Source organism: Aquarana catesbeiana, linkage group LG05 (genome assembly GCF_042186555.1).
Source record: "Aquarana catesbeiana isolate 2022-GZ linkage group LG05, ASM4218655v1, whole genome shotgun sequence".
Taxonomy (NCBI): Eukaryota; Metazoa; Chordata; class Amphibia; order Anura; family Ranidae; genus Aquarana; species Aquarana catesbeiana.
The window spans coordinates 97,473,147-97,500,816 of record NC_133328.1 but is presented as its reverse complement, the minus strand read 5'-3'; the positions used below and the strand labels follow the sequence as shown (position 1 = coordinate 97,500,816).

Sequence of the window (27,670 nt, the reverse complement as noted above, 5' to 3'; positions counted from 1 at the left end):
ATATATATATATATATATATATATATATATATATATATATATATATATATATATATATATATATATATATACTGGTTGGTTATTATCACTGTTTGGTTGTTCAGTTTGTTCACTCTGTTTGTATTGGTGGTGTGTTCACATTTATATGCATTTACTTTAATAAACTTATTTACTTTCACCTGTTTATGTCTGCTTCACTCTGTCGCAGTCACACAGTTCTGGTCACATCTGGTTTATGACAGAATACCAGGGCCATCCCTGACCAGAAGTGGCTGCACAGGGGAAACATTTTCATTCAGTTTGGTTGCAAACATGAATTCCGATGAGGTTATTTATTTTTCTCTGCTGTCATCTGAAAGTAGTGATTATTGCCGCCAGGCTTTGAAAGGATGGTCTAGTGACCAGTTGTTTGCAGCTATCCATTTGGCTCACTCCCTGGTCGATCAGGGTTATATATTGTTTGGGGAGGTGCAGCCTTTGATCAAGATCTGTACTGAGCTGGCCCTGCCCTGCATTCCAGAGGGCCATGACCAGTGTAGTCTAAATGTCCCCTTCATTCTTATCGCTGTTACCCACTTATCTCCAACCCATACCTTACCCACCTCAAATAATGAGACCACACTTATATTTTATGGAGTAAAATGGCCATAACAGCCTATTTTATTAAAACAAACCAACTAAATAACTCCAAACCACTATATATATATATATATATTATATATACTGTATATATAAATATAATAAACAATAACATAACCTGTTAACCCCAGTCTGATGGTCTCTGACGGTGACCCACCTTTTAACCACGTATAACCACATACCATACCAATGCACTGTGGGACCTTTTCCAAACTGATAGGCCTCCAGCTGTGACCGCTCGGAGACAACCCCTTCCCACAGTGCAACCATTCCAGTATTCCATCCACCGTTCAGGAATACACCGGAGGGGCACATACAAACGATGAGCCCCCCACCCCTTTTTGATCCCTCCGTTTACTGCCACCGTCAAAGACCACCAGAAGAACACCGCCATAGCCCTGAAGGGCACCTATCCGCTGTCATGACGACCTTCTTCCTTTTCCTGCAATAAATTAAAAACAGAGCAGCAAGTACACACGGACACATTGCACACATATATCTAGGGCGGGAGGGTGGGAAAAACTGCCTCCTCCTGTAAGTTCATCTTCACACTGACCCTTTGCACCGCCCCCTCTATAAATATAACCACTCCCCTTTGGCAAAAACTTCTTTCTTACCTTCCCCTTTCTTGCCACTCCCATTACTCCTTTCCACATTAACCCCATGTGTGTCTCCCTTAGACACACTGTCATGCCCGGCCCTACACTATCCCTCCTTGCAGTCCTTTCGTTCCGGGCCTCACTTGATGATTTCACTCCTCCTTTTAATGTGAATCAGGTTGTATCCCTCTGATTTTTGTGAGCACTACTCATCTTGTTCCCCACAGGTGATTGCTGAGTGCATTGTGTCTGCTCAGTCTTTTGTCAGACAGGGAGATTTAAAACTACAGTTTGTACAACCTAAACTTTCAGCATGGTCTGACATGGTGCAATCAGCCCCAGCCAAACAAACCATCTCTGCCATCAGACACCAGCCTACCCAAATGTATTGGTGGTGTGTTCACATTTATATGCATTTACTTTAATAAACCTATTTACTTTCTCCTGTTTATGTCTGTTTCACTCTGTCGCAGTCACACAGTTCTGGTCACATCTGGTTTATGACAATATATATATGAAATACACTACAGCTAATTGAATCACCTGCCTGCCAGAAGTATAGTAAAAACAGTGAGTACACCAGGAACGGACTGCAGTGAGGTCTAGCTAAACGGTATGCAGTGGATATATATATATATATATATATATATATATATATATATATACACACATACACTAGACTGTCTGTATATATATATATATATATATATATATATATATATATATATATATATACAGTATATATATATATATACTGTATATATATATATATATATATATATATATATATATATATGAAATACACTGCAGCTAACTGAATCCCCTGCCTGCCAGAAGTATAGTAGAAACAGTACACCACCAGGAACAGACCACAGTGAGATCTAGCTAAACTGTATGCAGTGGAAATAAATAAATAAATATATATATATATATGACTGAATGTATATATATATATATATATATATATATATATATATATATATATATATGAAATACACTGCAGCTAACTGAACCACCTGCCTGCCAGAAGTATAGTAGAAACAGTGAGTACACCGGGAACGGATTGCAGTGAGATCTAGCTAAACTGTATGCAGTGGATATATATATATGTATATATATATATATACACACACATATACATACTAGACTGACTGTATATATATATATATATATATATATATATATATATATATATATATATATATATATATATATATGAAATACACTGCAGCTAACTGAACCACCTGCCTGCCAGAAGTATAGTAGAAACAGTGAGTACACCAGGAACGGACTGCAGTGAGATCTAGCTAAACTGTATGCAGTGGATTTATATATATATATATATATATATATATATATATATATATATATATATATATATATACACACACACACACACATATACATACTAGACTGACTGTATATATATAGATATATCTATATATATATAGATATATAGATATATATCTATATATATATGAAATACACTGCAGCTAACTGAATAATCTGCCTGCCTGCTTGCTCAATCTAAATGACACTCTCTCTCTGTCCACGCCGGCAACGACACACTACACGAGGCCGACATGCAGTCAGTGTGGGCGTTGACTTAGTCCCCCTAAACCATAATTGGCCAAAGGCACCCTGCCTTTGGCCAATTATGGCTCTCTTAGCTGAGGGTGCTGTGATTGGCCAAAGCATGCAGGTCATGGTGCATGCTCTGTCCAATCATCATACAGCAATGCACTGCGCCCCCGCAGTGCATTATGGGCCGTTATGCGCCGCTCGAATTTGGCGCGACCGGCCCATAATGTTCGGTTTTCGACGAATGGGCAAACAGCCAATGTTCGAGCCGAACTCATGTTCGACCCGAACAGAAAGCTCATCCCTACTCGTAGGCATAACTGACAGTTCACAGTACATGTAGATACACTCAATGTTCACTTCATACGTAAGGGGGAATGGATAAGGAGAGAGACAGTAAGTAAGCTGATGATGTTGTGAAGACGAAACGTACATCGAGGCGCATCCCGGTCACGTCACATCCGGCCACTTACAGTTTCTGTCTCACCACGGCGGTGCAACGCACGCGATCAACACAGCGCGAGCGAGATGGCCATACCTTCCACTAGCCTAGTGATTTATGCTGTATACCTCCAGTGCCAAGGAAAGGCACCTACCAAGGTGTAGGTGGCCATCTGGCCCATGTTTTTTAATTCATTTTTAATTAAACTGTATTACGCTATGATCCTGTTTTTTCATTTTTTAACTGTTATTGCGGTGGAGTATTAACAAGATTCCAGCCACATCTCCTCTGATATACCAGCAAGACCACAGACCCACACTAACAAGCCTGATCTGACCTTCTTTTTATTTAAAGAGATCACAATGGTCTGGTGAGTAGGAAATTCACTCACATCCACCGGGTGATTTTCATGAAGTGTTGCTATTGGTGATGGTGTAAGGATTGAAGTTGTATCACAAAAGATTTATTGACTTTGCTTTTGATGAAATATTTGAATCAATGTCATTTTAGCACTGGATTAATAATTAATCATGAATTAATTGTTATAGCATTTAAATTAGCACTATGCACTTTATTTTGTATATGCACAAGATTTAGTCTAACCCATTAAGTCACACTATTCACAGCGCCCCCTATCATTACACACCCCAAATCAGACAAAGCTAGCACTATTGCACTTTGAGGGGAGCAGCTTATATGTTTTAGAACTAGCTCATTTAGCTATTCCATAGCACGAGGTTCTCTTATTTTTTTACATTATTTATTGGCACTGATACTTTAACTTTATGGTTGTATAGTTACATATAGCATTAAGTTTCATAAGCAGCGCTACCACATGCTGTTTATGTGGGAACACATAGGTGATAGCAGCAGCTCTTATATACAAAAAACTTTGTTCACTCACCACTAGGTGGCAGCACGCAACTATTTTGATTATGTCATGACATTGCTTCTGGGCTCCTAGATCATAGAGGTGAACAGAGACAATCTGATCTCTCTTCACATCTATGGACAACTGCACGACCCGCTGAATAGCTTCCCGGGCTCACCAGTGAGAACGGTAATCCCGAGAAACAGCAGGGAGGGGCAACCCCTCCTGCTGCCTCTAAAAGCTATCCAGCAGCTAATCAGCCACTCAGATCAGTTTTATCAGAAAGAGAATTGCTGGCTCCAAAAAACAAAACCGGTGTAATGGCTGACAGTTGCAGCCATAGCCCTGGTAAACCGCTTCAAAACCGCAATGTTTATATATGTATTATGGTCTTGGAAGTTTAAAGGTTACAAGCTAAAAGGCAAATATTTATATCATTAGGAATTTGGGTAAAGCTAATTGGATATAATAAATTGTATGTCCAGCCAAAACTCTTTTTCTTGGTTTTATATAGTGTAGAAGTGTTCGAACTTCTCCAACAGCAATGTATCTGTTGCAGATTTCCCCTCACTTCCTGTTTTGGTTTCAGCAAGACAGGAAGCAAGACAGAATATCTCTGACAGGGCATCATATAGCAGTAAAAACCTGATAGGGGTTCCAATCCTTCCCTACTTTATCCAAAACTAGAAAAAAGTTTTTTGCCTTTACATACACTTTAAGTTTCATCATTGCTTTGAATTTTAAAATAATTGTTAATAATCAGAGTTCTATAATGAGTTCTATAATAACAGATTTTCTTAATTTACAGGAGAAAATGAATTCATTCCAAAGGATACTACTCTGGACACAGTTCCTGTGAATAAGAGAGTTCAGCATCCAAAGGCATTTAATGAGCAGATCCATGTGAAAGAGGTTGCCCTAGAACTGTTGGATAACAACTACCTGAAGGACAGGAATGGCACATGGCACGCTCACCTGAACATCCACCGCATGGTGCAGATTGATTGTCATTACAATCTTGGTGAAAGGACAGCTGCACACAAGCAACACAATGATAAAAGTTTTTTGTTTAAGAGATTTCTGAGCTCTGACCATCAGCCAAGCAAGGACTCTGAAGAAGATGTTGCAGGACAAACAGAAACTAGTGGATTGGCAAAGGACAACAAGCCTGTCAATAGTCCATACAGGAAATCCTCCCTTCAACACCCAATCCCTATATCCTGGGGTCACTACGAGTTTCCTTCTTCTAAGCCTTCTTCCCCCACAGAGAAACTGTTCTTCTATCCCTTCCCTCAGAAGAAAAGCCCACGTATATCTGAAACAGCCAGAAAGCTAGGTTTATATGTAACACATTAAAGTAAATATTTGGAAGTCCACCAAAAAATATGTGACCTTATGTGAGCATTTTATTCTAGCTTGCACTTTACTTTTCAAGTCTGAAATATTGTTCTTGAACCAAACAATAAAACCCTTGTGACGTTTAGCACTACCATATGTCAGAAGGAAATAGCTTGACTTAGAAAGCCAAGGGCTTGTCTGCTCCAGTAATTTGTTATGCAGTTTCATTGAATTATGGCTAGTTTTGGGTGTTTTCAGAGCATTTCAGAATATCTCTTAGCTTTTTAAAATGGGAAAACCTTTCTAACAGTATATCCTGCCACACCGCTCGTCATACATCAGAACAATAAAGCAAGGGTAGACAGTCCTGGAGAGGTGGAGATCTTCCTATTTTTTTTTTTTTTTTTTAGGAGATAGCCTAGTAAGGCCCTGTTAAAAAGAAGGCAGGTTTGAAGAGTTCAGGGGTCAGCAGTAAGCAACAGAGGTCTGTAGTATGTAACACAGAGTTCAAAGGTCAGTAGTGGATAACAGAGAGCATGGGGCAGGAGAAAGTAACACAGAATTTAGAGGTCAATAATATGTAATGCAAAGTGTGGAGGTTAGGAGTAATGTAGAGTGCAGAGGTTGGTAGTAACACAATAGCAGAGGGCAGGGGTCAGTAGTAAGGCCCTGATAAAAAGAAGGCAGGTTTGAAGAGTTCAGAGGTCAGCAGTAAGCAACAGAGGTCTGTAGTATGTAACACAGAGTTCAAAGGTCAGTAGTGGATAACAGAGAGCATGGGGCAGGAGAAAGTAACACAGAATTTAGAGGTCAATAATATGTAATGCAAAGTGTGGAGGTCAGGAGTAATGTAGAGTGCAGAGGTTGGTAGTAACACAATACAGAGGTCAGTAGTAGGTAAAGCAGAGTGTAGGGGTCAGTAGTAGGGCCCTGATAAAAAGAAGGCAGGTTTGAAGAGTTCAGGGGTCAGCAGGAAGCAACAGAGATCTGTAGTATGTAACACGGAGTTCAAAGGTCAGTAGTGGGTAACAGAGAGCATGGAGCAGGAGAAAGTAACACGAAATTTAGAGGTCAATAATATGTAATGCAAAGTGTGGAGGTCAAAAGTAATGTAGAGTGCAGAGGTTGGTAGTCACACAATACAGAGGTCAGTAGTAGGTAAAGCAGAGTGCAGGGGTCAGTAGTAAGGCCCTGATAAAAAGAAGGCAGGTTTGACGAGTTCAGGGGTCAGTAGCAAGCAACAGAGGTCTGTAGTATGTAACACAGAGTCCAGAGGTCAGTAGTGGGTAACACAAAGTGCATGGGTCAGGAGAAAGTAACGCAGAATTTAGAGGTCAATAGTATGTAATGCAAAGTGTAAAAGTCAGGAGTAAGTAATGCAGAGTGCAGAGGTTGGTAGGAAATAACACAATACATAAGTAAGTGGAAAGTAGAGCAGAGTTCAGAGGTCAGTAGTAAGTAATTTAGAGTGCAGGGTTCGGTAATAAGTAAAGCAGAGTTCAGAAGTAAGTAATGTAAAGTTCAGAGGTCAGTAGTAAGTGATGGAGAATGCAGAGGTCAGTAGTAAGTAACACGGAATTCAGAAGCAAGTAGTAACATTGAGTACAGGGGTCCGGTGTAAGCACCTTACAGTTCAGAGGTCAGTAGTATATAAAGCAGAGTTTAGGGGTCAGAAGTAAGTAACACAGAATGTAGAGGTCAGTGGTATGTGCATGGGTCAGGAGTAATGCACGGTGCATGAATTTGTAGTAAATAATGCAGAGTGCAGGGGTCAGGAGTAAGTACCACAGAGTTCAGATGTCAGAAGTAATTAAAGCAGAGTTTAGAGGTCGGTAGCTAGTAACACAGAGCGCAAGGGTCAGTAACACACCACAAATCCCCCCAGTTCTGTTTAACATTTCACTCCCCAGGCCTCAGATACAGCGGCAGAGTGAAGGAAGTCCTTCCAGGTCCTCCCTCAGCTGTGTCATATGACACATCGAAGACGAGGAGGAGTCTAGGACTTCCCTTGGCTCTGCATTCACACTGTCGCTCTAAGATTTGGCAGCTGGGGTTAAGAGCTAGTGGCACAGTGGGCTCAGAAGTGGGTGGCACAGTGGGGTCACATTTTACCCATCACATAGCTGCAATTGACCAGTTGCTGAACTTCTTATTAAAGTGTGTGTGTCCAGCCAAAACGTATTTTCTTTTCTTTTAGATAGAATGGGACAGGATTAGAGCCCATGTCAGTCCTTTTCTACTATCTGAGGTTCCATTAGAAAGATTTCTCTTCACTTTCTACCCTGCTGGCAATGATCTACCTTACAGAAAGTGAGGGGAACTTTCTGACAGCAGCAAGGGCAGAAATAAAACGAAATGGACCCCAAATTTTCAGTGATGAAATTTATGATCAAAATCAATTCCAATTTTCGTCAACAAACGAGAAGGAGGGATTTTTTCACCCATGTGAATCGTCGCCTTCCCGTCCGTTTCCCATGCGGGGGTTAAATTGGTTTGCCGCCCCCCCCCCCCCCCAAAAAAAAAAAATATTGAGCACCAGCCGCCACTGATACAACTAAAACGAAAATAGCATTTTAGTCAAAAGACTATGGCTAATGCCCCGTACACACGGTCGGATTTTCCGATGAAAAATGTCCAATCAGAGCGTGTTGTCGGAAATTCCGACCGTGTGTAGGCTCCATCGGACATTTTCCATCGGATTTTCCGACACACAAAGTTGGAGAGCAGGAGATAAAATTTTCCGACAACTTTGTGTGACCGTGTGTATGCAAGACAAGTTTGAGCCAACATCCGTCGGAAAAAATCCTAGGATTTTGTTGTCGGAATGTCCGAACAAAGTCCGACCGTGTGTACGGGGCATAAAACTAAATCGAAATTTGACATCAAAATGAACACTGGTCATCACGACAGGAAGTGAGGTTAAATCTTCAAAAAAAGAGCTCCAGCTAGCAATCCAAAGCTAGAAAAGTAAAGTCTTTGGTTGGACATGCACTTAAAAGAAAAAATGTATTCTACAGAGAACCAAAATGACTTGGAACTTTTATTCTATACTTATACAGAGTGGGGAAAGTTTAGAACCTCTGTCAGGTTTCAATTGCTGTCTGTGCTACCATTGGGGTGTTTTCACCACACTTCCTATCCTTGAAGCTGAACTAGAAATTAAGGGTAATGGCTTTTCAAGTGAAGGAAAAATCACACTTTTGACAGCTGTCGCTGGTGCAGGTGACCCAAATCTGAAATGTCCCCTTTTCCAGAACGACTAAAATGTCCTCACCCAGGGGAAACGGGTAGTAAAACCACAGAGTGATTCTCCACAATTGGGACACAGGCAACAATAAAATCCAGCAGAGTTTCTAACCCCTCCTTAGTTTGTTCAATACCAGAAAAAGTATGGACTGACTGACAAGTGAACTTATGATCAATATTAATATAAAGCTATGCTGACATAGATAGAAAGTATATTTTTTAGCAGAAATCACATAAAGAATCAAGTGCCTAGGCATTTAGTCATGTGGACAACACTAAAGGGAACCTGGATCAGCATTTTCTCCATGAAAACAAGTATGTCAATGTTACATTCTGAATGTTTCTAAAGTAAGTTAAAAAAAAAGAAGAAAAATAGTCCAAAATTTGCGTCTGGACGGGGCTGAGCGCTGTACAGAGTGTTACTCATGTTCAGGGATGAATGCCTGGAATGCAGGTATTATTGTACAGGGCCCTAAATACGAGTAACACTCCATACAGCTTTCAGGCCTGTCCAGCCGCAGTATAGTTCAGCCTGCCATAGACTTTGACAGGCTGCGGGCAACAGGGCTGGATGCTGCATCCATGCCTCCTGGGCACTGAAGCCGAGGTTGGATGCACAGGGGCGAAATGCTTTGTGGGCAAGATGCCTAAATTGAAACGGTTTTCCTGTATTGTTCTTAGTAGTTGACTTCAATTGATGTAAAACAAACAATAAATAAACCTGATAACAATTGACTTCCTGTTGTGTGCTTTAATTAAGTAGAGCCTTGAATGGGGGTTAGTGATCCCTACCAAATAACACACTTTTCACATGAATTAAGGAAATAATCAAGCGATGTTTGCACATGCGGCTTTCACTGCTGCACCTCTGACAAGTGATCCTGGGTCGTATTGCTTTTCACAGGCTAGTGTCAGGCGGTGAGAATGCAATATGTTACCACGTGTCACCAGCCTGTGAATTACCCCGTAAATTCCACTGCGCTGCAACTGTGTGGGTTGCATGTGGTTGCAGGGCGGTTGCCGCGCAGCCCCAATCACCCAAAGAGGTTGCATTCAGCAGCAGTACTACATAGCTCCCAACTGTCCCTGATTTCGAGGGACTGTCCCGGATTTGGAACAATGTCCCTCATTCCTTCTCATTTGTCCCTTATTTTGGTCTGATCTATATAGCTGTATATAAAATTCACTTTTTTTCTATCAAAAAGTGTTTTCCAGTGCTAAACCTTTCATCTGATTTCTAAATTGTGCCATTTGTAAATTCCAAAAGCCAATATAAAGGAACAGTAGTGGTAAAAAAAAAAGCACTTGCGGGTTTAAACAATCTTGTATTTTTGTACAATTCTCCTTTAAGGGGGTGTGGCAAGGGGTGTGTCCTATGCCTGCGTACTTTTGCTGATAGGTGTCCCTTATTCCCATCTCAAAAAGCTGGGAGGTATGGTACTACCTGCCAAACAAACAGGGGGGATCATTTTTGGCACAACATGTGTACACCCCCCTCCGCTGCTTTTGCAGCTTATGAGAGTGCGGTAAAAATGTGTCTCAACTGCGCATTCTTACTCCCCCCAACCATAATTGTAAACGAGCACTTTGTGTGACATCTGAATATTAAATGATTTTTTTTTTGAGAAAACATGTAGCCAGCCTATGGACAGTCAAATATTTACATATGGTCCAACTTGAAGCACATCACTCTGCTCTCCCCTCTTCCAGTGTTCCCACTCGGTGTTTATGTCAGTTACTGCTAGGCTGAGATGAAGAAATGAAGAAAAGTGTTTTGTCTCTCCAGCAGACTTCCTCCATGTTGTGTGGTCAGGCTCTCAAAGCGGAGCTAAACTTACCTTTCCTTCAACTGTCCCCACCTTTCACTGGTCCTGGCATTTTCTTTTGGTTGCCAGTCTTCAGCCATCTTCATTGGCATTCGCAGGAGTCAGTCATCCTGGCAAACAGTCACTGTGTCAGCAGTACGCAGCTTAGTTTACATGCCAGAGAACACAGCAAGCAGGCAGGTAGGTGGATTTTATTACAGAAGAGACGCTCCAGCTGGAGGTTGCGCTCTAATGTCATCATACACAATGCAGAACCAGCAGTCCTGCATTGTGCATGAGGATGACGAGAGCCCGCCCACAATCTGGAGGACTGAATAGAAGAGGTAAGTGCCAGAAGATAGCAGGAGCAAGAAGTAAGGTAAGTATTATGGCATATTCTTATACCCTCTAGACTCAAAGTAGAAGAAAAGGCAAAACTTTATTTTTTTCATTTTGGATAGAGTAAGAAAGTGTTATAACCCATCAGTGGGCTGTGTGTGTCTCTGCTCACAGGATTTGATTGACAGCAGCAGGAGCCATTCCTCTGTGATCAGAGAGAAAAGAGAGAGCTTCCTGCAGGGGGGCACAGTACTGGAACGATCTCAGGCTCAGGTAAGTATAAGGGGGTGAAGGAGTGATAGAATTACTGCAACATTTTTTACCTTAACCCTTTAGCACCGGCGCTTCTCGGCTCTTTAAGAGGTTCCAGATGTAGGGAGGCGAACATTTGGGTCATGTGACCGCTGTGATTGGCTGTCACGTGATCGGAAAGCTCCTGATCGCAAGTATGCATTGGGAGCTCACCAATCCCCACCAGCTACCAAGCTGGGAGTGCGCACGGAGCGGGCTCTCAGTACAGTAGGTAGTTTACACAGGGCAGCATATGTGTACTGTCAGTGCCAAGGAGTTATTGCAGAGAATGCATTAAAATGGTTGTAAACCTCAGACATGGAATATAAACAAAGCATATCCCTCTATAGTGTCTACATGTCTCAATTAAGAGCGTTAAGCGTAATTTCTCTCTGCTGCTTCTGACAAGTTTTCCTGACACCAAGAGAAAAAAGGTGACAGGGGAGGGATCTCCAGTTAATTGACAGCCTCACCTCTGTTCCTGTGCGCAGGGAGGTGTGTTCCTTTCCTCCAGTCAGCTCTGCAGTTTGTAATTTCAACTCTCTGCCCCCTTTTTTTCTGACAGCTCAGACAAGCGTTATAAATTCTGAACTTTGAAGAGCTTCAGAGAAGAGAATACTGCAGGTAAACAGGTACAACTTACACAGGAGCATTTGTATCACCTCTGTGTATCACCTGAGGTCAGTTACTTTACCTGGGTAAATGTGAAGATTTACAGCCACTTTAACACCTCCCAGCCCTTTAAGTGGATCTAAATGCCGGAAGGTGGAAGTGGGCATTTCTGTTCATGTGACCGCTGTGTGATTGGCAGGCATAGCAGTCACATAACCGGTACCTGTTTACCGGTACATAGGACTGCATATACAGTATATACGGCCCTAGGTACCGGTAAACGGGTACCAGTTATGTGACCACTATGACTTTCAATCATAGCGGTCACATGAACAGGAATGCCCACCTCCACCTCCTGCTATTTAGATCCACATAACGGGCCGGGAGGTTTCTCCACTGTATGCAGCCACTCGCCGTTAAAACTCAACCACCAAGAGGCCCCATATATGCGCCAGGTCGGCATGAAGTGGTTTAAGAGGAGTTCCACCCAGGGGGTCGGGTAAAAAAAAAAAAAAAATTAAAAGTCAGCAGCTACAAATACTGCACTTACCTGTCCCTGGGTCCAGCGATGCGGGGGATCGAAGCCCCGCTCGTCTCCCCCTTCGTTCAGCGGCGCCGGCATTGCAACTGTGGGCGCCGGGCTGTGGCTTCACAGCCTGGCACCCACTGCGCATGCGCGAGCGGCGCCACGCGCCGTGATTGGCCGCTCAGTCTCCTGGGACCTGTAATGGGTCCCAGATGATTGACAGCGGCGAGGGAGCAGAGCGGAGCCCTTCCTGTGCCGAGGGGGAAGTGATGTCACCAGCCCAGGCACTGGAAGGGGCAGACTACGAGGGACCCCCTAGCAACAGGCATTTAGAGGTAAGTTAAAAAAAAATATCCAAATTTTTTTTTGTTTAGGATTTTTCAAGTATTTTTGTTTTTTTTGGGTGGAACCCCACTTTAAGGTAAAAAATAATGTTGAGCTTTTAGAATAGTGTTTCTCAACTCCAGTCCTCAAGGCGCCCCGACAGGTCATGTTTTCAGGCTTTCCATTATTTTGCACAGGTGATTTGATCAGTTTCACTGCCTTAGTAATTACCACAGCTGATTCATCTTAAGGGAAATCCTGAAAACATGACCTGTTGGAGCACCTTGCGGACTGGAGTTTAGAACCACTTTAAAGCTGGGATTGTAAAAAAAAAAAAAAAATGGTGCAGGGGACCTCACTACAAGGGTTAAACGTTTGATATTTCTGGGGGTATCTGGGGAGGCTGAATTACCTACCATACTCCCAACTCTGACCAGCTTCAGCACTGTCCTCTTCTTTATGATGCTTGGTCCCTCCACATATACTCAGGTATGATGCGGGGCTGTCCGTGGAGGAGGCGAATATACAACCATTACAACATGCTACTACACGGCGACCTCTGCTCCTTAACAACCAGCTGTTTATTTTTTATGAATCCGAATGAAATGGATGCATGTGTTAATTTCGTTATAATTTTTTGGGATTCATTCCATTGACAGTTGATACTACACTATAGTGTCAAAAGTATTGGGACACCTGCCTTTTCACACGCACATGAACTTTAATGGCATCCCAGTCTTATGCTGGCCATACACTATACAAAAAAAATCAGCCAAAATTCAGTCATTTAGACATTTCTTTCTTTTTTCGGCCAGTTAATGGGCACAAAATTAATAATCGGTGGGACGTCTTTGAGCTGAAAAAACGAAGGACAAGTTCAGAAATTTTCTGCCAAATGAACGACAAATTGAAAGGTTAATGTGTTTCCCGTCTGAACTGTTTGCACTAGGTATATGTAAAAAGACGAACAAAAATGCAATCATGTATGTCCACTGAACGATTTATCGGTCATTATATGATGGCACTATCATTTGCGCTCACGGCCGAATGTTTGTTTTTCGAAAATGGGTTCGGCTGATTTTTCGTATAGTGTATGGCCAGCATTTTTGGAAAAAATAATCCCAATAAGTGTATAATTGGTTTGCGCAAAAGTTATAGCGTCTATAAAATAGGGGATATATTTATGACATTTTTATTTATTTTATTTTTTTTTTTTACTAGTAATGGCGGCGATCAGTGATTTTTAGCAGGACTGCGACATTGCGGCGGACAGATTGGTCACCTAACTGACATTTTTGGGAACCAGTGACATTATTACAGTAATCAGTGCTAAAAATATGCACTGTTATTGTACTAACACTGCAGGTGTTTTCTAACTATATGGGGGGCTGTGTGACTGGGGAAACACACAGATCTATCGTCCTGCTTAGCAGAAAGACAGGATCTGTGTGATCTCCCCTGTCAGAACGGAGATCACAAGGCAGATCCCCGTTCTGTCACTGTGGGGAACGATCGCGGGTGGCCGGCGGACATAGAGTCTGCCAGACCTGTTGATTGGCTCCCCCGCAGGCCAATGGGAGCACGCACCCACAATAGCAAGTTCCCAAAGCTGACGTACAGCTACGGCGATTCGGGGAATCGTGCCACCTTGCCGCAGTATAATGACGGTGGCTGGTCAGCAAGCGGTTAAAGGAGAAGTATAGCCAAAGCTCGATTGTCTGTACTTCTCCTATGGATTACAGGAGTGCAGTTTGATCTGTGCCTGTTTTCAGCAGACAGCGGACTAAAGTCCTCTCTCTGCTGATGTCACAGAGTTGGTCCAGGCTCGGGCATCATCAAGACCATAGAGTCGGATCCACCCAGATCCCTGTTTCGGCTTAGCCTATCAGCAAGTGGCTGAGAGCCAGATCAGGCCGCTCCCACCCCCTCCACAGCCCAGTGCTCCAATGAGCGAGGAGAGAGCAGAGCAGAGAACTTCTGACTGACAGCAGCTCTCTGCTCACGTAGCTGTGAGAAGCGAGTGATCGGCGCTGTTTGATCCCTCAGTTCTCAGTGTTAGAGGTGACGGGGGACAGATGCAGCATTCTAGTAAAAAAAAAAAAAAAAAAACATACTTCTCTTTTAATGGCATCCCAAATGCGATGCGATTCTGCCTGCAATCGCACAAACGCCCAGGTGTGAGTGGAGCCTAATATGAGGACGTATCTAAACAAATGATATCAAATTACTGCAGTACATAACTGACGGTAGATCTAAGCCCTCGTTCACATTGTCTGAGGCTTTGAAATTGTGTGACATCATCTGAAATCACACAATTTCAAAGCCGAGTGTCACCTGGAAGATATCCGTGCGGCTTCAAAATTGCCAAAAGTAATGCAGGAACTACTTTTTCAAATCAATGCGGCACCTCAAAGTTAGCGTTGCATCGACTTGAACAGTGCCATTACCGGCAATAGGGTGCAACTTGTCCAATAGCATGAGAACAAGGGCTAAAGGAGATTGCACAATAAGATTTTATGGTGTATGATCAGCCTAAACGACAGCTAAAAGTATCCATACACTATACAACCTGCTTGTACAATCTCCTTTAGATCTGCCATTAACTGTTTAGCACAACTGTCTGCCTAGTTTGATTCTATATGAAAAAGCTGTTTAGGAGTATCCTCTTACTACACAGCCAATCCAAAGCTGATCGTCCAATCAGATCGTCTAGTGAAGATGGCTCCTCCCCAAATTACCACGTGACCGCCAGGGACTCCTACGGCTCCGCCCCTTAGAAGCTGGGAAATCACCTGACTTCACCTACACGAAACCAACTGCGCAGTCCTAGCTGGAGTGACGTTATCCAATCAGCGCTCTTCTGTCATCGTTCTGCCGCATCACGTGAACACAAATTCAGCTCAGCTATTGGCTGAGAAGGAATCGCTGTGTTACAAGAGGTGTGATGTATACAATGAGAATGTGAGTGCAGTATACACAGCAGAGTGAGTGACAGAGGAGCGGGAGAGGTGAGTGACAGAACCCTACACCTCCCTCCATGTCTGTGCTGGGGGGGCAGCTCACCAATACTAGACAGTCATAGAGCAGCCCCCTCCTGTGTGTCCAATGATTTCTCTGTGAGCCCCATTCCTGCTACCATCTCTTAGCATGCTGAAATATGTCTCTGTCTGAGCTCCACACTTCTTCCTGCCCGCTCACCCCCTCATCTCTGAGAAGGTCCCAGTGATATTAAACCCAAAAGCAAACATTCATTATATTGCAGCTTACCCATTCTTAGATGTGATGTCTGCATTAGCTTTCTTCTTAGCCTTTTTTTCTATTTTCACCTGGTGATCCAGTCAGTAAGTCTGTTGTCTTTCAAAAGCACAAGCTCTCCAGCAGAATGTATCAGTTTACAGGGATCAGACAAACTATTTACCACTGTCGGGGGTGCGTACAATGGTCAGCTTTTATTTATTAATGTAAAACCTTTATCCTTTCATTCCTGGGAGGCGGCGGGTCTTCTGAATCATTTGACCACTGTGATTGGCTAGCACACCTTCTTTCTTGCTGCCACATACACTATATTACCAAAAGTATTGGGACACCTGCCTTTACATGAACTTTAAAGATGAGGTCCAGCCTGAGTGAAAAAAATAAAAATAAAAGTCAGCAGATACAAATACTGTAGCTGCTGACTGACTTTTAATATTAGGACACTTACCTGTCCAGGGAGCCCACAATGTCGTCACCCCAGCCGATCTTCGGATGGACTCCCGGGTGCTGCCGCCGCCGCCATTCCAGGTAAGGGAACATGGCAGTGAAGCCTTTCTGGTTCCCTACTGAGCGAAGCACACTGTGCATTCTAATTGGCCCGGCGGCAGGGGAAGGAGGAGGGGGGCTGAACTTCCGAGAGACCGGGCCGCAGCTCCATCTTCGGAAATGGTGAAGGGGACCTGTCAAAAATATGTCCCTGTTCCCCCCTCCCCCCTTAAAGGTGCCAAATGTGGTACCAGAGGGGGAGGAAGCATATAATCGGATGTTCCACTTTTGGGGGGAACTCCTGCTTTAATGACATCCCAGTCTTAGTCCATAGGGTTCAATACTAAGTTGGCCCACCCTTTGCAGCTATAACAGCTTCAACTCTTCTGGGAAGGCTGTCCACAAGGTTTAGGAGTGTGTCTATGGGAATGTTTGATCATTCAGAAGAGCATTTGTGAGGTCAGGCACTGATATTGTACGAGAAGGCCTGGCTCACAATCTCCGCTCTAATCTATTGGATTTACATCAGGACTCTGTGCAGACCAGTTAAGTTCCCCGACCCCAAGTTCCCTCATCCATGTCTTTATGGACCTTGCTTTGTGCACATGTCCAAATCATTTGGTGGAGGAGGGGGGGGGGGGGGGGTGTATGGTGTGAGGTTGTTTTTCAGGTGTTGGGCTTGGTCTCTTAGTTCCAGTGAAGGGAATTCTTAGCGAGGAACTGCAGTCTGCTCACATAATTTGTAATAAAAACATATTTGCCATTCTGAAGCTTCCCTCCAACCACTTTGCATATTATTTTATATATACTGTGATTCTGTACTTGCCAAATATGCTGCAGAAATCTCCCTCCACTGAGTCTGGCTGCAACCATTTTAACTGTGGGCAGCTGAAGCTGCTGCCTGTTCACTTCCTGGATTTACACTGACACACACAGGCACACCTCCAACTCTGCAGCTCTCATTGGCCCTCTTGTAACTCATCCTCCCTCCCTTCCTGGTAAACTCTCAGGAGAGTGAGAGAGAGAGAGCTGTGCATGATGTCATAAGCCTTGGCTTTTTACTAGACAAGAAACAGGAAGTGGGCTGTATAAGGTATTTACTGGCAGAAAAAAAAAATGTTTTACTATCCAAAGTTAAAACTTCATAGGCAGAAGATTTATTAGATGGAAATTTGAAAAAATGACTGAAGGTCCGCTTTAAGGTGTCAGCACACCAAGACATTTTGGACAATTTCATGCTCCCAACTTTGTGGGTACAGTTTGGGGATGGCCCCTTCCTATTCAAACATGTCTGCGCACCAGTGCATGAACAAGGTCCATAAAGACACGGATGAGCGAGTTTGGGGTGGAGAAACTTGACTGGCCTGCAGAGTCCTGACCTCAACCCAATAGAACACTTTTGGGATGTATTAGAGTGGAGACTGTGACCCAGGCCTTCTCGTCCACATCAGTCATCCTGACCTCACAAATGCACTTCTGGAAGAATGGTCAAACATTCCCATAGACACACTCCTAAACCTTGTGGACAGCCTTCCCAGAAGAGTTGAAGCTGTTATAGCTGCAAAGGGGGGGCAACTCAATACTGAACCCTATGGACTAAGACTGGGATGTCATTAAAGTTGATGTGCGTGTAAAGACAGGAGTCCCAATACTTTTGGTAGTATAGTGTATATACCTTATGTGGTTGTCAAGAGGCTAAGGGATCCTCCTTGTGGATTTCATACTGATGTTCCGGGTCCTTTCTAGTCTTCATTCCAAGATATTCTGTAGCCCTGATGAAGTGGTGTTGCCCCCGAAACCCAGTGGCTGTTTTTTATATGGTTGGATTGTGAACAATTCCAATGTTCTTGAACTCAATCACCTTATGGTGTGGCGCCTATTTTTGTGTTTTTTTTTACATTTTGAATCACTTGCCGGTACCCATTGGGGGACGTCTGCTTGCCTTGGGATCCGCCTTATTAAACCCAGTGAGCTTACTGGAGAACTTCCTGTTTGGCCTGTTGAACAAGCACTGAATTCCCAGCACCTCTCAGATGTTTCTTCCTTGTTTTGTTTTATGTTTGTTGTACGCTTTCATCTTTATCTGATTTTACTTTTTTTTTTTTTTTTTTTTTCTTTAATTAAAAGATGGCAGTAAAGAAGTTTTTGATGTCCCAATTGACAAATCATTTAAGGGAAGATCACATTCAGCTTTGGAAATCTCCTTACACCAATGAAAATCAAGAAGCTGGCGCAGAGATAAAAGTATGTTCACAGACTTGTTTTTATCTTCTTTCCGCAGGTTAATCGAATGCACGGTGCCCCTTATTTTTATGTTGTTTTTAAAGTTGAATTCCAGGAATTCAGCCACTTTGTAAAAAGTGCAGCCACACTATGGGCGACTTCTCCTGATCTTATTTCTATCATTTATATCTGACAGCTTTAGGGTCCTTTCACACTGAGGCGGTTTGCAGGCGCTATTGCGCTAATAATAGCGCCTGCAAACCGACCCGAAAGTGCCACTACTTTCATTCCAGTGTGAAAGCTCCGAGGGCTTTCACACTGGAGCGGTGCGCTAGCAGGACAGGAAAAAAAGTCCTGCTAGCAGCATCTTCGGAGCGGTGAAGGAGCGGAGTGTATACCGCTCCTTCACCGCTTCTGCCCATTGAAATCAATGGGACGGCGCGGCTATACCGCCGGCAAAGCGCCTCAGCAGAGGCGCTTTGCAGTGGTTTTAACCCCTTCTCGGCCGCTAGCAGGGGGGTAAAACTGCCCGCTAGCGACCGAATACCGACGGTAAAGCACCGCTTACAATAGCAGCGCTTTACCGCCAACGCCCCCGCCCCAGTGTGAAAGGACCTTTATAGTTCTACCTGAGCATACGCTGAAAATAGGAGAGAGAGGCACATAGAACAGCCATGCCTGCCCCTCCCCTCTGCTGCCCATTCAGAGAAGCCTTTACATTTTTTTGAATAAGTTCACATAATTATTGTTATCATACAGGATTTATGTAGTGCTAACAGTTTGTGCAGAATTGTATTGTAACTGTACTGCTTGCCCTAAAATAATACAAAGGATTCTGTGATTGGACAGGAGGAGGGGAGGGGCAGGCATAGCAGCTGCACTGACTCTAATTTTGAAGATGCTTGGACCTGAAGCATTAGTGACGGGCTTCCAGAAAAGCAGAGAGAGCCATCTTCTTGGAGTGAAATAAAGCTGCCCAGGAGATGTCATGCAGCTCCTTAGACTTAAAGTCTAGTTTTTTTTTTTCATTAAAAATAACAAACATGTTATACTTACCTGCTGCTCTGTGTAGTGGTTTTGCACAGAGCAGCCCAGATCCTCCTCTTTTTGGTCCCTCGCGACGCTCCTGGCCCCTCCCTTCTGTTGAGTGCCCCCACAGCAAGCCGCTTGCTATGGGGGCACCCGAGCCGCTGCTTCCTGTGTTCATTCAGACACGGAGCTGCGGCCCGGCCCCACCCCATCTCTCTCCTCATTGGTTCACTGGGGAATAGGGATTCTCCATCAGTGCTGTTAGCATGGATGGAGGAATCTGTTCAATTTATTTTATTTGGCCAACAAACTGAAGGAAAGAAATCTATACGTGTATGAGCAGCTTTAGTCTTTCCCTCCCCTACTACCACAACCCATGGCTCCATGTATGATATGCATACCAGAGCTGCTTTAGCCAGTCAACAGATTGTTACAGGCGTCTGTCATAGGAGTCTGCAGTTGGGATTTTTAGACCCGCCCACACATTCTCGGACGATTAACCGATCCGCATGTGTTTGGTGTGTGAAGGGAAACCAGTAGAAACCCGCATAAGCACAGAGATAACAAGCAAACTCCATGCAGATAGTGCCAGGGGCAGGATTTGAACCAGTGAACCTCATTGCTGCAAAGCAAAAGTGCTAATCGCTGAGTCACTGTGCTGCTCTAAAGCTAGTCTTTGTAACTGAAAATGAAAGCTGTCCAGACTATTAAAGTTCACTCTTTATGGAGTTTCTTTTTATGGCGTTTTTATAATGTCAGCCTTGTAAAATAGAACAATTACTTCTACTGTTTAAAATTATTTTTTATGATGTAAAAATAAAGCTCCAGCAAAAACTTTATTTTCCAGTTTCAGATGAAGTGTGAATAATTTTAAAGTGGTTGTAAAGTCCGAAGGTGGATGCATTAAGATAAAAAGCTTTCTGTGTGCAGCAGCCCCCCCCCCCCCTTCCCTGATGTCCACGAGTGTGTCAGCCATCCGAGATTCTACCCTCCTAATTGGCTGAGACACAGCAGTGGTGCCATTGGCTCCCGCTGCTGTCAGTCAGCTAGCCAATCAGGGGAGAGGGGGTGGGACCGGGTCAGGGCTCCGTGTCTGAATGGACACAGGGAGCTGTGACTCAGCTTGGGTGCCCCCATAGCAAGCTGCTTGCTGTGTGGGCACTGAATAGGGGTGAGAGGCCAGGATCACAGAAGAGGGACCCAAGAAGAGGAGGATCCAGGCTGCTCTGTGCAAATCCACTGCGACAGAGCAGGTAAGTATGACATGTTTATTATTTTTGTAGAAAAAAAAAAAAACAAGCCTTTACAGTCACTTTGAGCTCTTTCAGGTATTTATTGTTGTCTCTGTCCCCTCTGAGGAAGTTTTCCAGGAACACTTGATAAAAGAATAAGATGGGTACACTACAGCAAAGGTATGCCAGGCCAAGTCCACTATAAGCAGCCTGAATTGGAGCTGACCTCAGCTGTGTATATGACAAGAGGCAGAAGCTTGTTAATGTGACCATCCCTGAGTGCATCCTTCTCCCTATCTGAAGGTTTATGTGCAGATGCTTCCAGGAGTCTGATATTGACATATTCAGGACATTATTCTTGTTGCAAGTGTAGCGCTACTCCCGCAGGAGCCGCTGGTATTTTGCCCGGGTCTTCCCCACTCTTTGCTCTGCAGCCAGTCACTAGATATTTCCCACAGCTAGGAGCACACATACACTTCTGCTCATTGTCTCCAATGACCAGTCTAGGGGTTTTGTTTTGTCGCGTTATTGGAGACTTTGGCTAGGGACAGGATATAGTAGGATACTCCAAATCTCAGTGAAGACATCTTTCTCTGTAAAACTGTATAGCAGACTGTAAAGAATAGAGCAAAGTCCCTTTTTAGTCAAAGGAATTTAGTGGACCTTGCTTCTTTAAGACACCAGCCGATGTCCCCTTTAGCCTACACCCAGCAGCTGACTTCTATCACCCTGAGGGGGATTTAGCAACACCAATCCCTAGGATCCCTTGGGGGGGGGGGGGTCTGTACTCACAAGGCCCTGGTCGCAGGTCACCTTCCTCCATGATACCAGACATGATCCATGGACATCCTCCCTCAGTCAGCTCTCAGGAGAACCATGGGTTTCAGCATTCAACATTCAGGTCTCCCTCCTGAGGCCACATGGCAGCCTGTGCTGGGAGAGGTAACAGGCCCTCTCCTCTCTGGGGGAATACGAAAAAGTACCCAAGCCCGTGTGCTCATCCAGTATAAATACCAGCACCCAGCATGCCTAGGGGCACCTCCCCTTACAATTGGCCTGGGCGGTATGCCTATTCATGCTGCTCCTCTGTCTAGTCTCCACTAATAGCCCAGAATCGTCCCAGGTTGGTAGGCACAGGGACACTCAACCAAGATAAAACAGCACCAAATCACACAGAGCAGCCTACATTAATGATCACAGCTCTCTGTTAAGCAGACAGCTAATAAACCTGCTGTTCCTTTGTGAAGCAGAGCAGCCAAAAACTATAATACACTCATCCTAGCACCTATCTAGAAGAGTGCTACATAAAATAAAAAAATGTGATTATTACTTTTAATGAACCTAAGCTTTCAGTATTTCCTTTGTTTCTACCCCATGTTTACCAAATCTGCAGTAGGCTGTTAAGCATTTTCAGTACTGCTCCATGCTGTGAGTGCCTGCCAGAAGGCCACAAGATAGGACGTGTCCTCAAGCAGAACTTAAAGTAGAACTATAGACAAAATTTTTTTTTTTTTTAAATTTTGGATAGAGCAAGGGAGGGTTATAACCGCTGTCAGATTTTTTGTTTGCCATCTGTGTCCCATTGCGGAGATTTCCCTTTACTTCCTGTCCCATAGCCAAAACAGGAAGTGAGAGGAAATTCCTGTAAATTAAGGGAATTCCTTGGGGCCCCCCAGGTCACCAGAACTAGTGTCCCCCTCTATTACTGTTCTGGGGATGATCCGAAATTTGCGATTGTCTTTTACTTTCAATGATAATGGTAAACGGGACAAATCGAGAGGGTGAATCTCATAAACGGGGCAAAGACTGCAATAAAAACTGACAAGCGTTCTAATCCCTCTATCCAAAAACTAAAAACTAAAAACAAAAAAATTTTGCTTTTTAGTTATCCTTTAAGGTTAAAGTGTTACTAAACCCAGTAATATGAAAATAGTTCAGATTTCCACTGCAGCCTTTGTGGTTATGCTCTTATGGGAGGCTGATCATCCATGAATCAAGATGTGGCTGGCCTGTCATTTAGGGTCTGGATACATGCCCAAATGTGTGATGTCAATACCATGTGACCTGAAAAGCTCAGCTCAACAAGGAAATGTTCTCTCCAGCAATAGAGACCAAACTGAGCATGTGCAGCTTTACTTCTCTAACTTTGTCCTATCTGGCCTTGCCAAGAGAGACCCTGCGAGAGGGGGAGGATCTGTCCATACAGAATCAAACAGCTTTTTTTACAGAATACAGAGATCCTGCCTGTCCCTGTGTCCCCCTCTGTGTACTGACCACAGTAATCATGGCTGCTGATCCCTGGTTACCGTGGTCAGTTTACGCACCTCTGTCATCCCGCTGCTCTCCTCTCTCCCCCTCCGGCCGCTATTAGTAGCTGTCAGTAAAAGTAAAGGCATATTACTGCCAGCTCCTCTGTTCTATTAATCTATGTTGCACTGTGTAAGTGTGTGTGTGTGTTGTGTGTTTTTTTTTTTTTTTTTTTTTTTTTTTTTTTTAAAAACCATGCCTGTAAATACCTTATCTTCGATCTGTTCTGGCAGGTCACATGACCTCTGGCCGCTCTACTCACCATCTAAGGGCTACAGCAAGAGAGGCTGTGTGTCCAGCACAGCAGTCACGTGACCTCCCGGCTGACAGAGGGGGATTTCAGCCCCTCCCACTGCAGCCCTTAGATCAGGGGAATAGAGCAGCCGAAGGTCACGTGATGGGCCAGAAGAGATCGAAGATGAGGTATTTACAGACATCGTTTTAAAACATTTACACAGTGTAGGATAGATTAATAGAACCAATTTAAAGCAGAACTACATTGCATCAGAACCAAAAAAAAATTTTAATTCATGCTTAATATTCAAAGCAACCCCCCCCCCATACATTCATGTCTCCATGCTTTTATTTTGCTGAGAAATCACTTTGAAAAGCACTCCCTAGCATTTCTGCCTGTGGCCATCTTGAGTAAGGGCAGATGATTCATGTTGCATTTACTTCTTGGAATTCATCTGCCCTTAGTTCAGGCATGCATGCATGAGGGTGTTCTAAGCTGAGAAATCCCCTCCTGAAGACTCCTGGGATGTATGACATCATTTACGAAGGCCTAGAAACCAGTAACTGAAGAGATGTTAAAGAAGAGCTCCAGTCTGGCCAAAAAAAAAAAAAATTAAGTCAGCAGCTACAAATACAGTAGCTGCAGGCTTTTAATATAAGGACACTTACCAGTTCAGGGATCCAGCAATGTCGGCACCCCAATCCGATTCGTCAATCGTCTTCGGGTGCATGTGCTGGAATCTTCGCTTTTTGAATGGTCCCGCAGTCTTTTGGGACCTTCCCAGAAGGCAGCTGGGAGAAGGAGGAGGGGCCAGAAATACTCAAAGATCACTGCGGCGATCTTACCCAGAAGTGGGAGGCGGTACCTGTCAAAACCAGGTACCCCCCCCCCCCCCCCACCCCAAAAAAAGTACTGAATGTGGCAGTTGAGAGGGGGAGGGTGCGAACAAGCAGAGCTTGCTCTTTTGGGTGGAGCTTCACTATAAAAACTGTTCAGATTTGCAAATCTGTCTGATTTTAAATCATGTATTCCTTTCCAGGAGCTGTCTCTGAAATATTCAGAAAAGCTGAAGTACAGTGTGGATGACATAGCCAGTGCATTGGAAGAAATCCGCTGCTCTGCCATACAACGTGGCAGCGGAAATCAGGCCTTTAAGACTAAAGGATTGGCTACACTGCTGGTCTTCTTGCCACGCAAGCTTAACAAAGTAAGAAACTCGGCAACTGTGGATCTGGCATTATTAATAAATATGTATGCATTACAATGTTCTAGTAAGCATTGTATTTAAAACTCACCCCGCTACCAAGCAATCCATGTGAAGACTAGATGGTGCCCAGGCATGATTTGGAGGAGTCCACGCTGCTAATTGGTGACATTCAGGGCCCAATCCATAGCATACTAATGCAAAGAAGGTTTATGAGTGTAGGCTTAAACTATTATCTATGTATATCCTACATTACAAATGTAAACTGTAAAATTGTACAATTTGCAATGACTGTTCTGTCTAGATCTACAGTCAGTGAGGTTTCTGGAGATCCTCCTCTTTTTTGACATTATTGGCACCATCAACGAATCTGAATAGGCAGGATCTGTGTGAGATCGTTCACATGGAAAGCCAGCACGCTGCACGGGTGAATCTCAAAAATGCCAATGATTGAGGTCTTGTTTATAAAGTGCATAATTAAAAAGTGCAAAAAAGAGATAAATCCTTTGATTTTTTTTTTTTTTCGGGGCCTCGGTAGACCATTTCTCAAGATGACTGTGCAATTTTTGCCATGTTTTTGCACTTTTTGTTTGCACTTTAAAATCTTACAGTTTAAAATGGATCCTCAATGAATAGCATTTTTGAGATCCACGCATGTGGACTGCTGGCTTTCCGTGTGAAAGCTATATAATATGGTATCCCTAAGGGGTGTTGGGTGGATTGGATTGACTGAGATCTGTGGTAGAACTGAGGTTTGGAAGTCACCAGAGGATTTGCATATGTATGTGTTACAGTATAGTATACAGTAAGGTATTTTATACCTTTCGAGGATCCTAAAGTGGACCTGTTTCATTTTTAGATTTTTATTAGTTAAAATTCTACCTTGACGCAAACAGCACCACATGCTTGTTATTACCTTTTAATGAGCTAGAAATGCTCTTTTTGTGCTTCTCGCTGATTTAGTTTCCCTTTGCTGGCTAAGCTCCACCAACTGGAACTGGAAATAGAGTGCTCCTATTGTCCACGAAAGTGGTCCTACTGTACAATGGAATGTTAGATGGTAAAGCTGAGCCAGAAAGTCGGGGAAATTCATACCCCAGTAAGAAAGTGAAACTAAATCAGAAAGAAGTACCTATAATACAGAAGAGCTGAAACTTCATGGGTCTGTAAATGGAGCAGCTGTAGAGGTAGGTGTGCCTCTTTGGAAGCTATATACAGGTATGTGAAGACCCTTCTGGGTGCCTGCTTTCTAGGTTTGCTTGATGTGCATAGTTACATAGTAGGTGAGGTTGAAAAAAAAGACACAAGTCCCTTAATTCCAACCTATGTGTGTGTGATTATAAGTCAGTATTACATTGTATATCCCTGTATGTTGTGGTCGTTCAGGTGCCGATCTAATAGTTTTTTTTTAAACTATCGATGCCCCCCCCCCCCCTGCTGAGACCACCACCTATGGAAGGGAATTCCACATCCTTGCCGCTCTGACAGTAAAGAACCCTCTACGTAGTTTATGGTTAAACCTCTTTTCTTCTAATTTTAATGAGTGGCCACATGTCTTGTTAAACTCCCTTCCGCAAAAAAGTTATATCCCTATTGTGGGGTCACCAGTACGGTATTTGTAAATTGAAATCCCCTCTTAAGCGTCTCTTCTCCAGAGAGAATAAGTTCAGTGCTCGCAACCTTTCCTCATAACTAATATCCTCCAGACCCTTTATTAGTTCTGTTGCCCTTCTTTGTACTCTCTCCATTTCCAGTACATCCTTCCTGAGGACTGGTGCCCAGAACTGGATGGCATACTCCAGGTGCGGCCGGACCAGAGTTTTCTAGGGTGGGAGAATTATCATTTTATCTCTGGAGTTGATCCCCTTTTTAATGCATGCCAATATTCTGTTTGCTTTGTTAGCAGCAGCTTGGCATTGCATGTCATTGCTTAGCCTATCATCTACTAGGACCCCCAGGTCCTTTTCCATCCTAGATTCCCATAGAGGCCCCCCCCCCAGTGTATAGATTGCATTCATATTTTTGCGACCCAAATGCATTATTCTACATTAAACCTCATTTGCCATGTAGTCGCCCACCCCATTAATTTGTTCAGATCTTTTTGCAAGGTTTCCACATCCTGCGGAGAAGTTATTGCCCTGCTTAGCATAAATTGTTTAATGTAAATTGAGTAAAGGCCTAATCTTGGTCGTTTTTTCTTTTTAAGGGATCCAAGAACTACATAGAAACCTGCCTGACTATAACAGGGAAGGAGCTGAAGTGTCAGTAAGTATAGTTTTTGAGTCTTTGGACATCTACATTTTCTAATATTTTATAGTCATTTGTATCTCATGTCAAGCTACAAAGATTGTGTATTACTTATTTAGTTTAAAGTAAAAATGAAATTACATTTTGTTCCTGCTAAAGGTCCCCCTTGCCCACTTACTAGCAATGAAAAGTACAGCACTTTGATGGTTTTGATCCAGGTGGAATAACTACATGGAGCTTCAGCTTTTTTTCTTTGTTCATCTATAGGTGTCCTGGTATTGCACTGCTCATAGAATAGTCAGCTAGATAGACTTTACTGCTTTGCTTATAGGTCTATCTATGTACTGATGTACTTGGAGCCCATTGAAGTCAATGTAACCGACTGGCATGTGTGCAGTACCTTACCCAGCTGGCTACCATGTATAGATACAGTGAGGGGGGAAAAGTATTTGATCCCCTGCTGATTTTGTATGTTTTCCACTGACAAAGAAATATCAGTCTATAATTTCAATGGTAGGTTTATTTTAACAGTGAGGGGCAGAATAACAACAAATATCCAGAAAAAACGCATTTCAAAAAAAGTTATACATTTTGATTTGCATTTTAATGAGTGAAATAAGTATTTGATCCCCTATCAATCAGCAAGATTTCTGGCTCCCAGGTGTCTTCTATACAGGTAACGAGCTGAGATTAGGAGCACTCTCTCTTAAAGGGAGTGCTCCTAATCTAATCCTGTTACCTGTATAAAAGACACCTGTCCATAGGAGCAATCAATCAGATTCCAATCTCTCCACCATGGCCAAGACCAAAGAGCTGTCCAAAGATGTCAGAGACAAGAT

The 27,670-nt window shown here is 43.4% G+C and overlaps 2 protein-coding genes across 3 annotated transcripts in view; both read left to right on the top strand.

The window, feature by feature from the left end:
* Positions 1-9,451, top strand: part of LG05H9orf152 (linkage group 05 C9orf152 homolog) — a 53,312-nt gene extending 43,861 nt beyond the window's left edge. Inside the window, exon 3 of the mRNA XM_073630002.1 lies at positions 4,941-9,451. Within this exon, the coding sequence (XP_073486103.1) occupies positions 4,941-5,488 (548 nt within the window). The 3' untranslated portion in view covers positions 5,489-9,451. The remainder of the gene's footprint in view (positions 1-4,940) is intronic.
* A 6,026-nt stretch (positions 9,452-15,477) lies between these two features.
* Positions 15,478-27,670, top strand: part of NUB1 (negative regulator of ubiquitin like proteins 1) — a 102,593-nt gene continuing 90,400 nt past the window's right edge. Inside the window, exons 1-4 of one of the 2 annotated variants that reach the window (XM_073629995.1) lie at positions 15,478-15,621; positions 18,482-18,598; positions 24,420-24,587; positions 26,791-26,849. In XM_073629995.1, coding sequence (XP_073486096.1) covers positions 18,482-18,598; positions 24,420-24,587; positions 26,791-26,849 — 344 coding nt within the window. In that variant the 5' untranslated portion in view covers positions 15,478-15,621. Of the gene's footprint in view, positions 15,622-18,474; positions 18,599-24,419; positions 24,588-26,790; positions 26,850-27,670 lie in introns of both variants that reach the window. The other variant, XM_073629996.1, reaches the window with a different exon arrangement.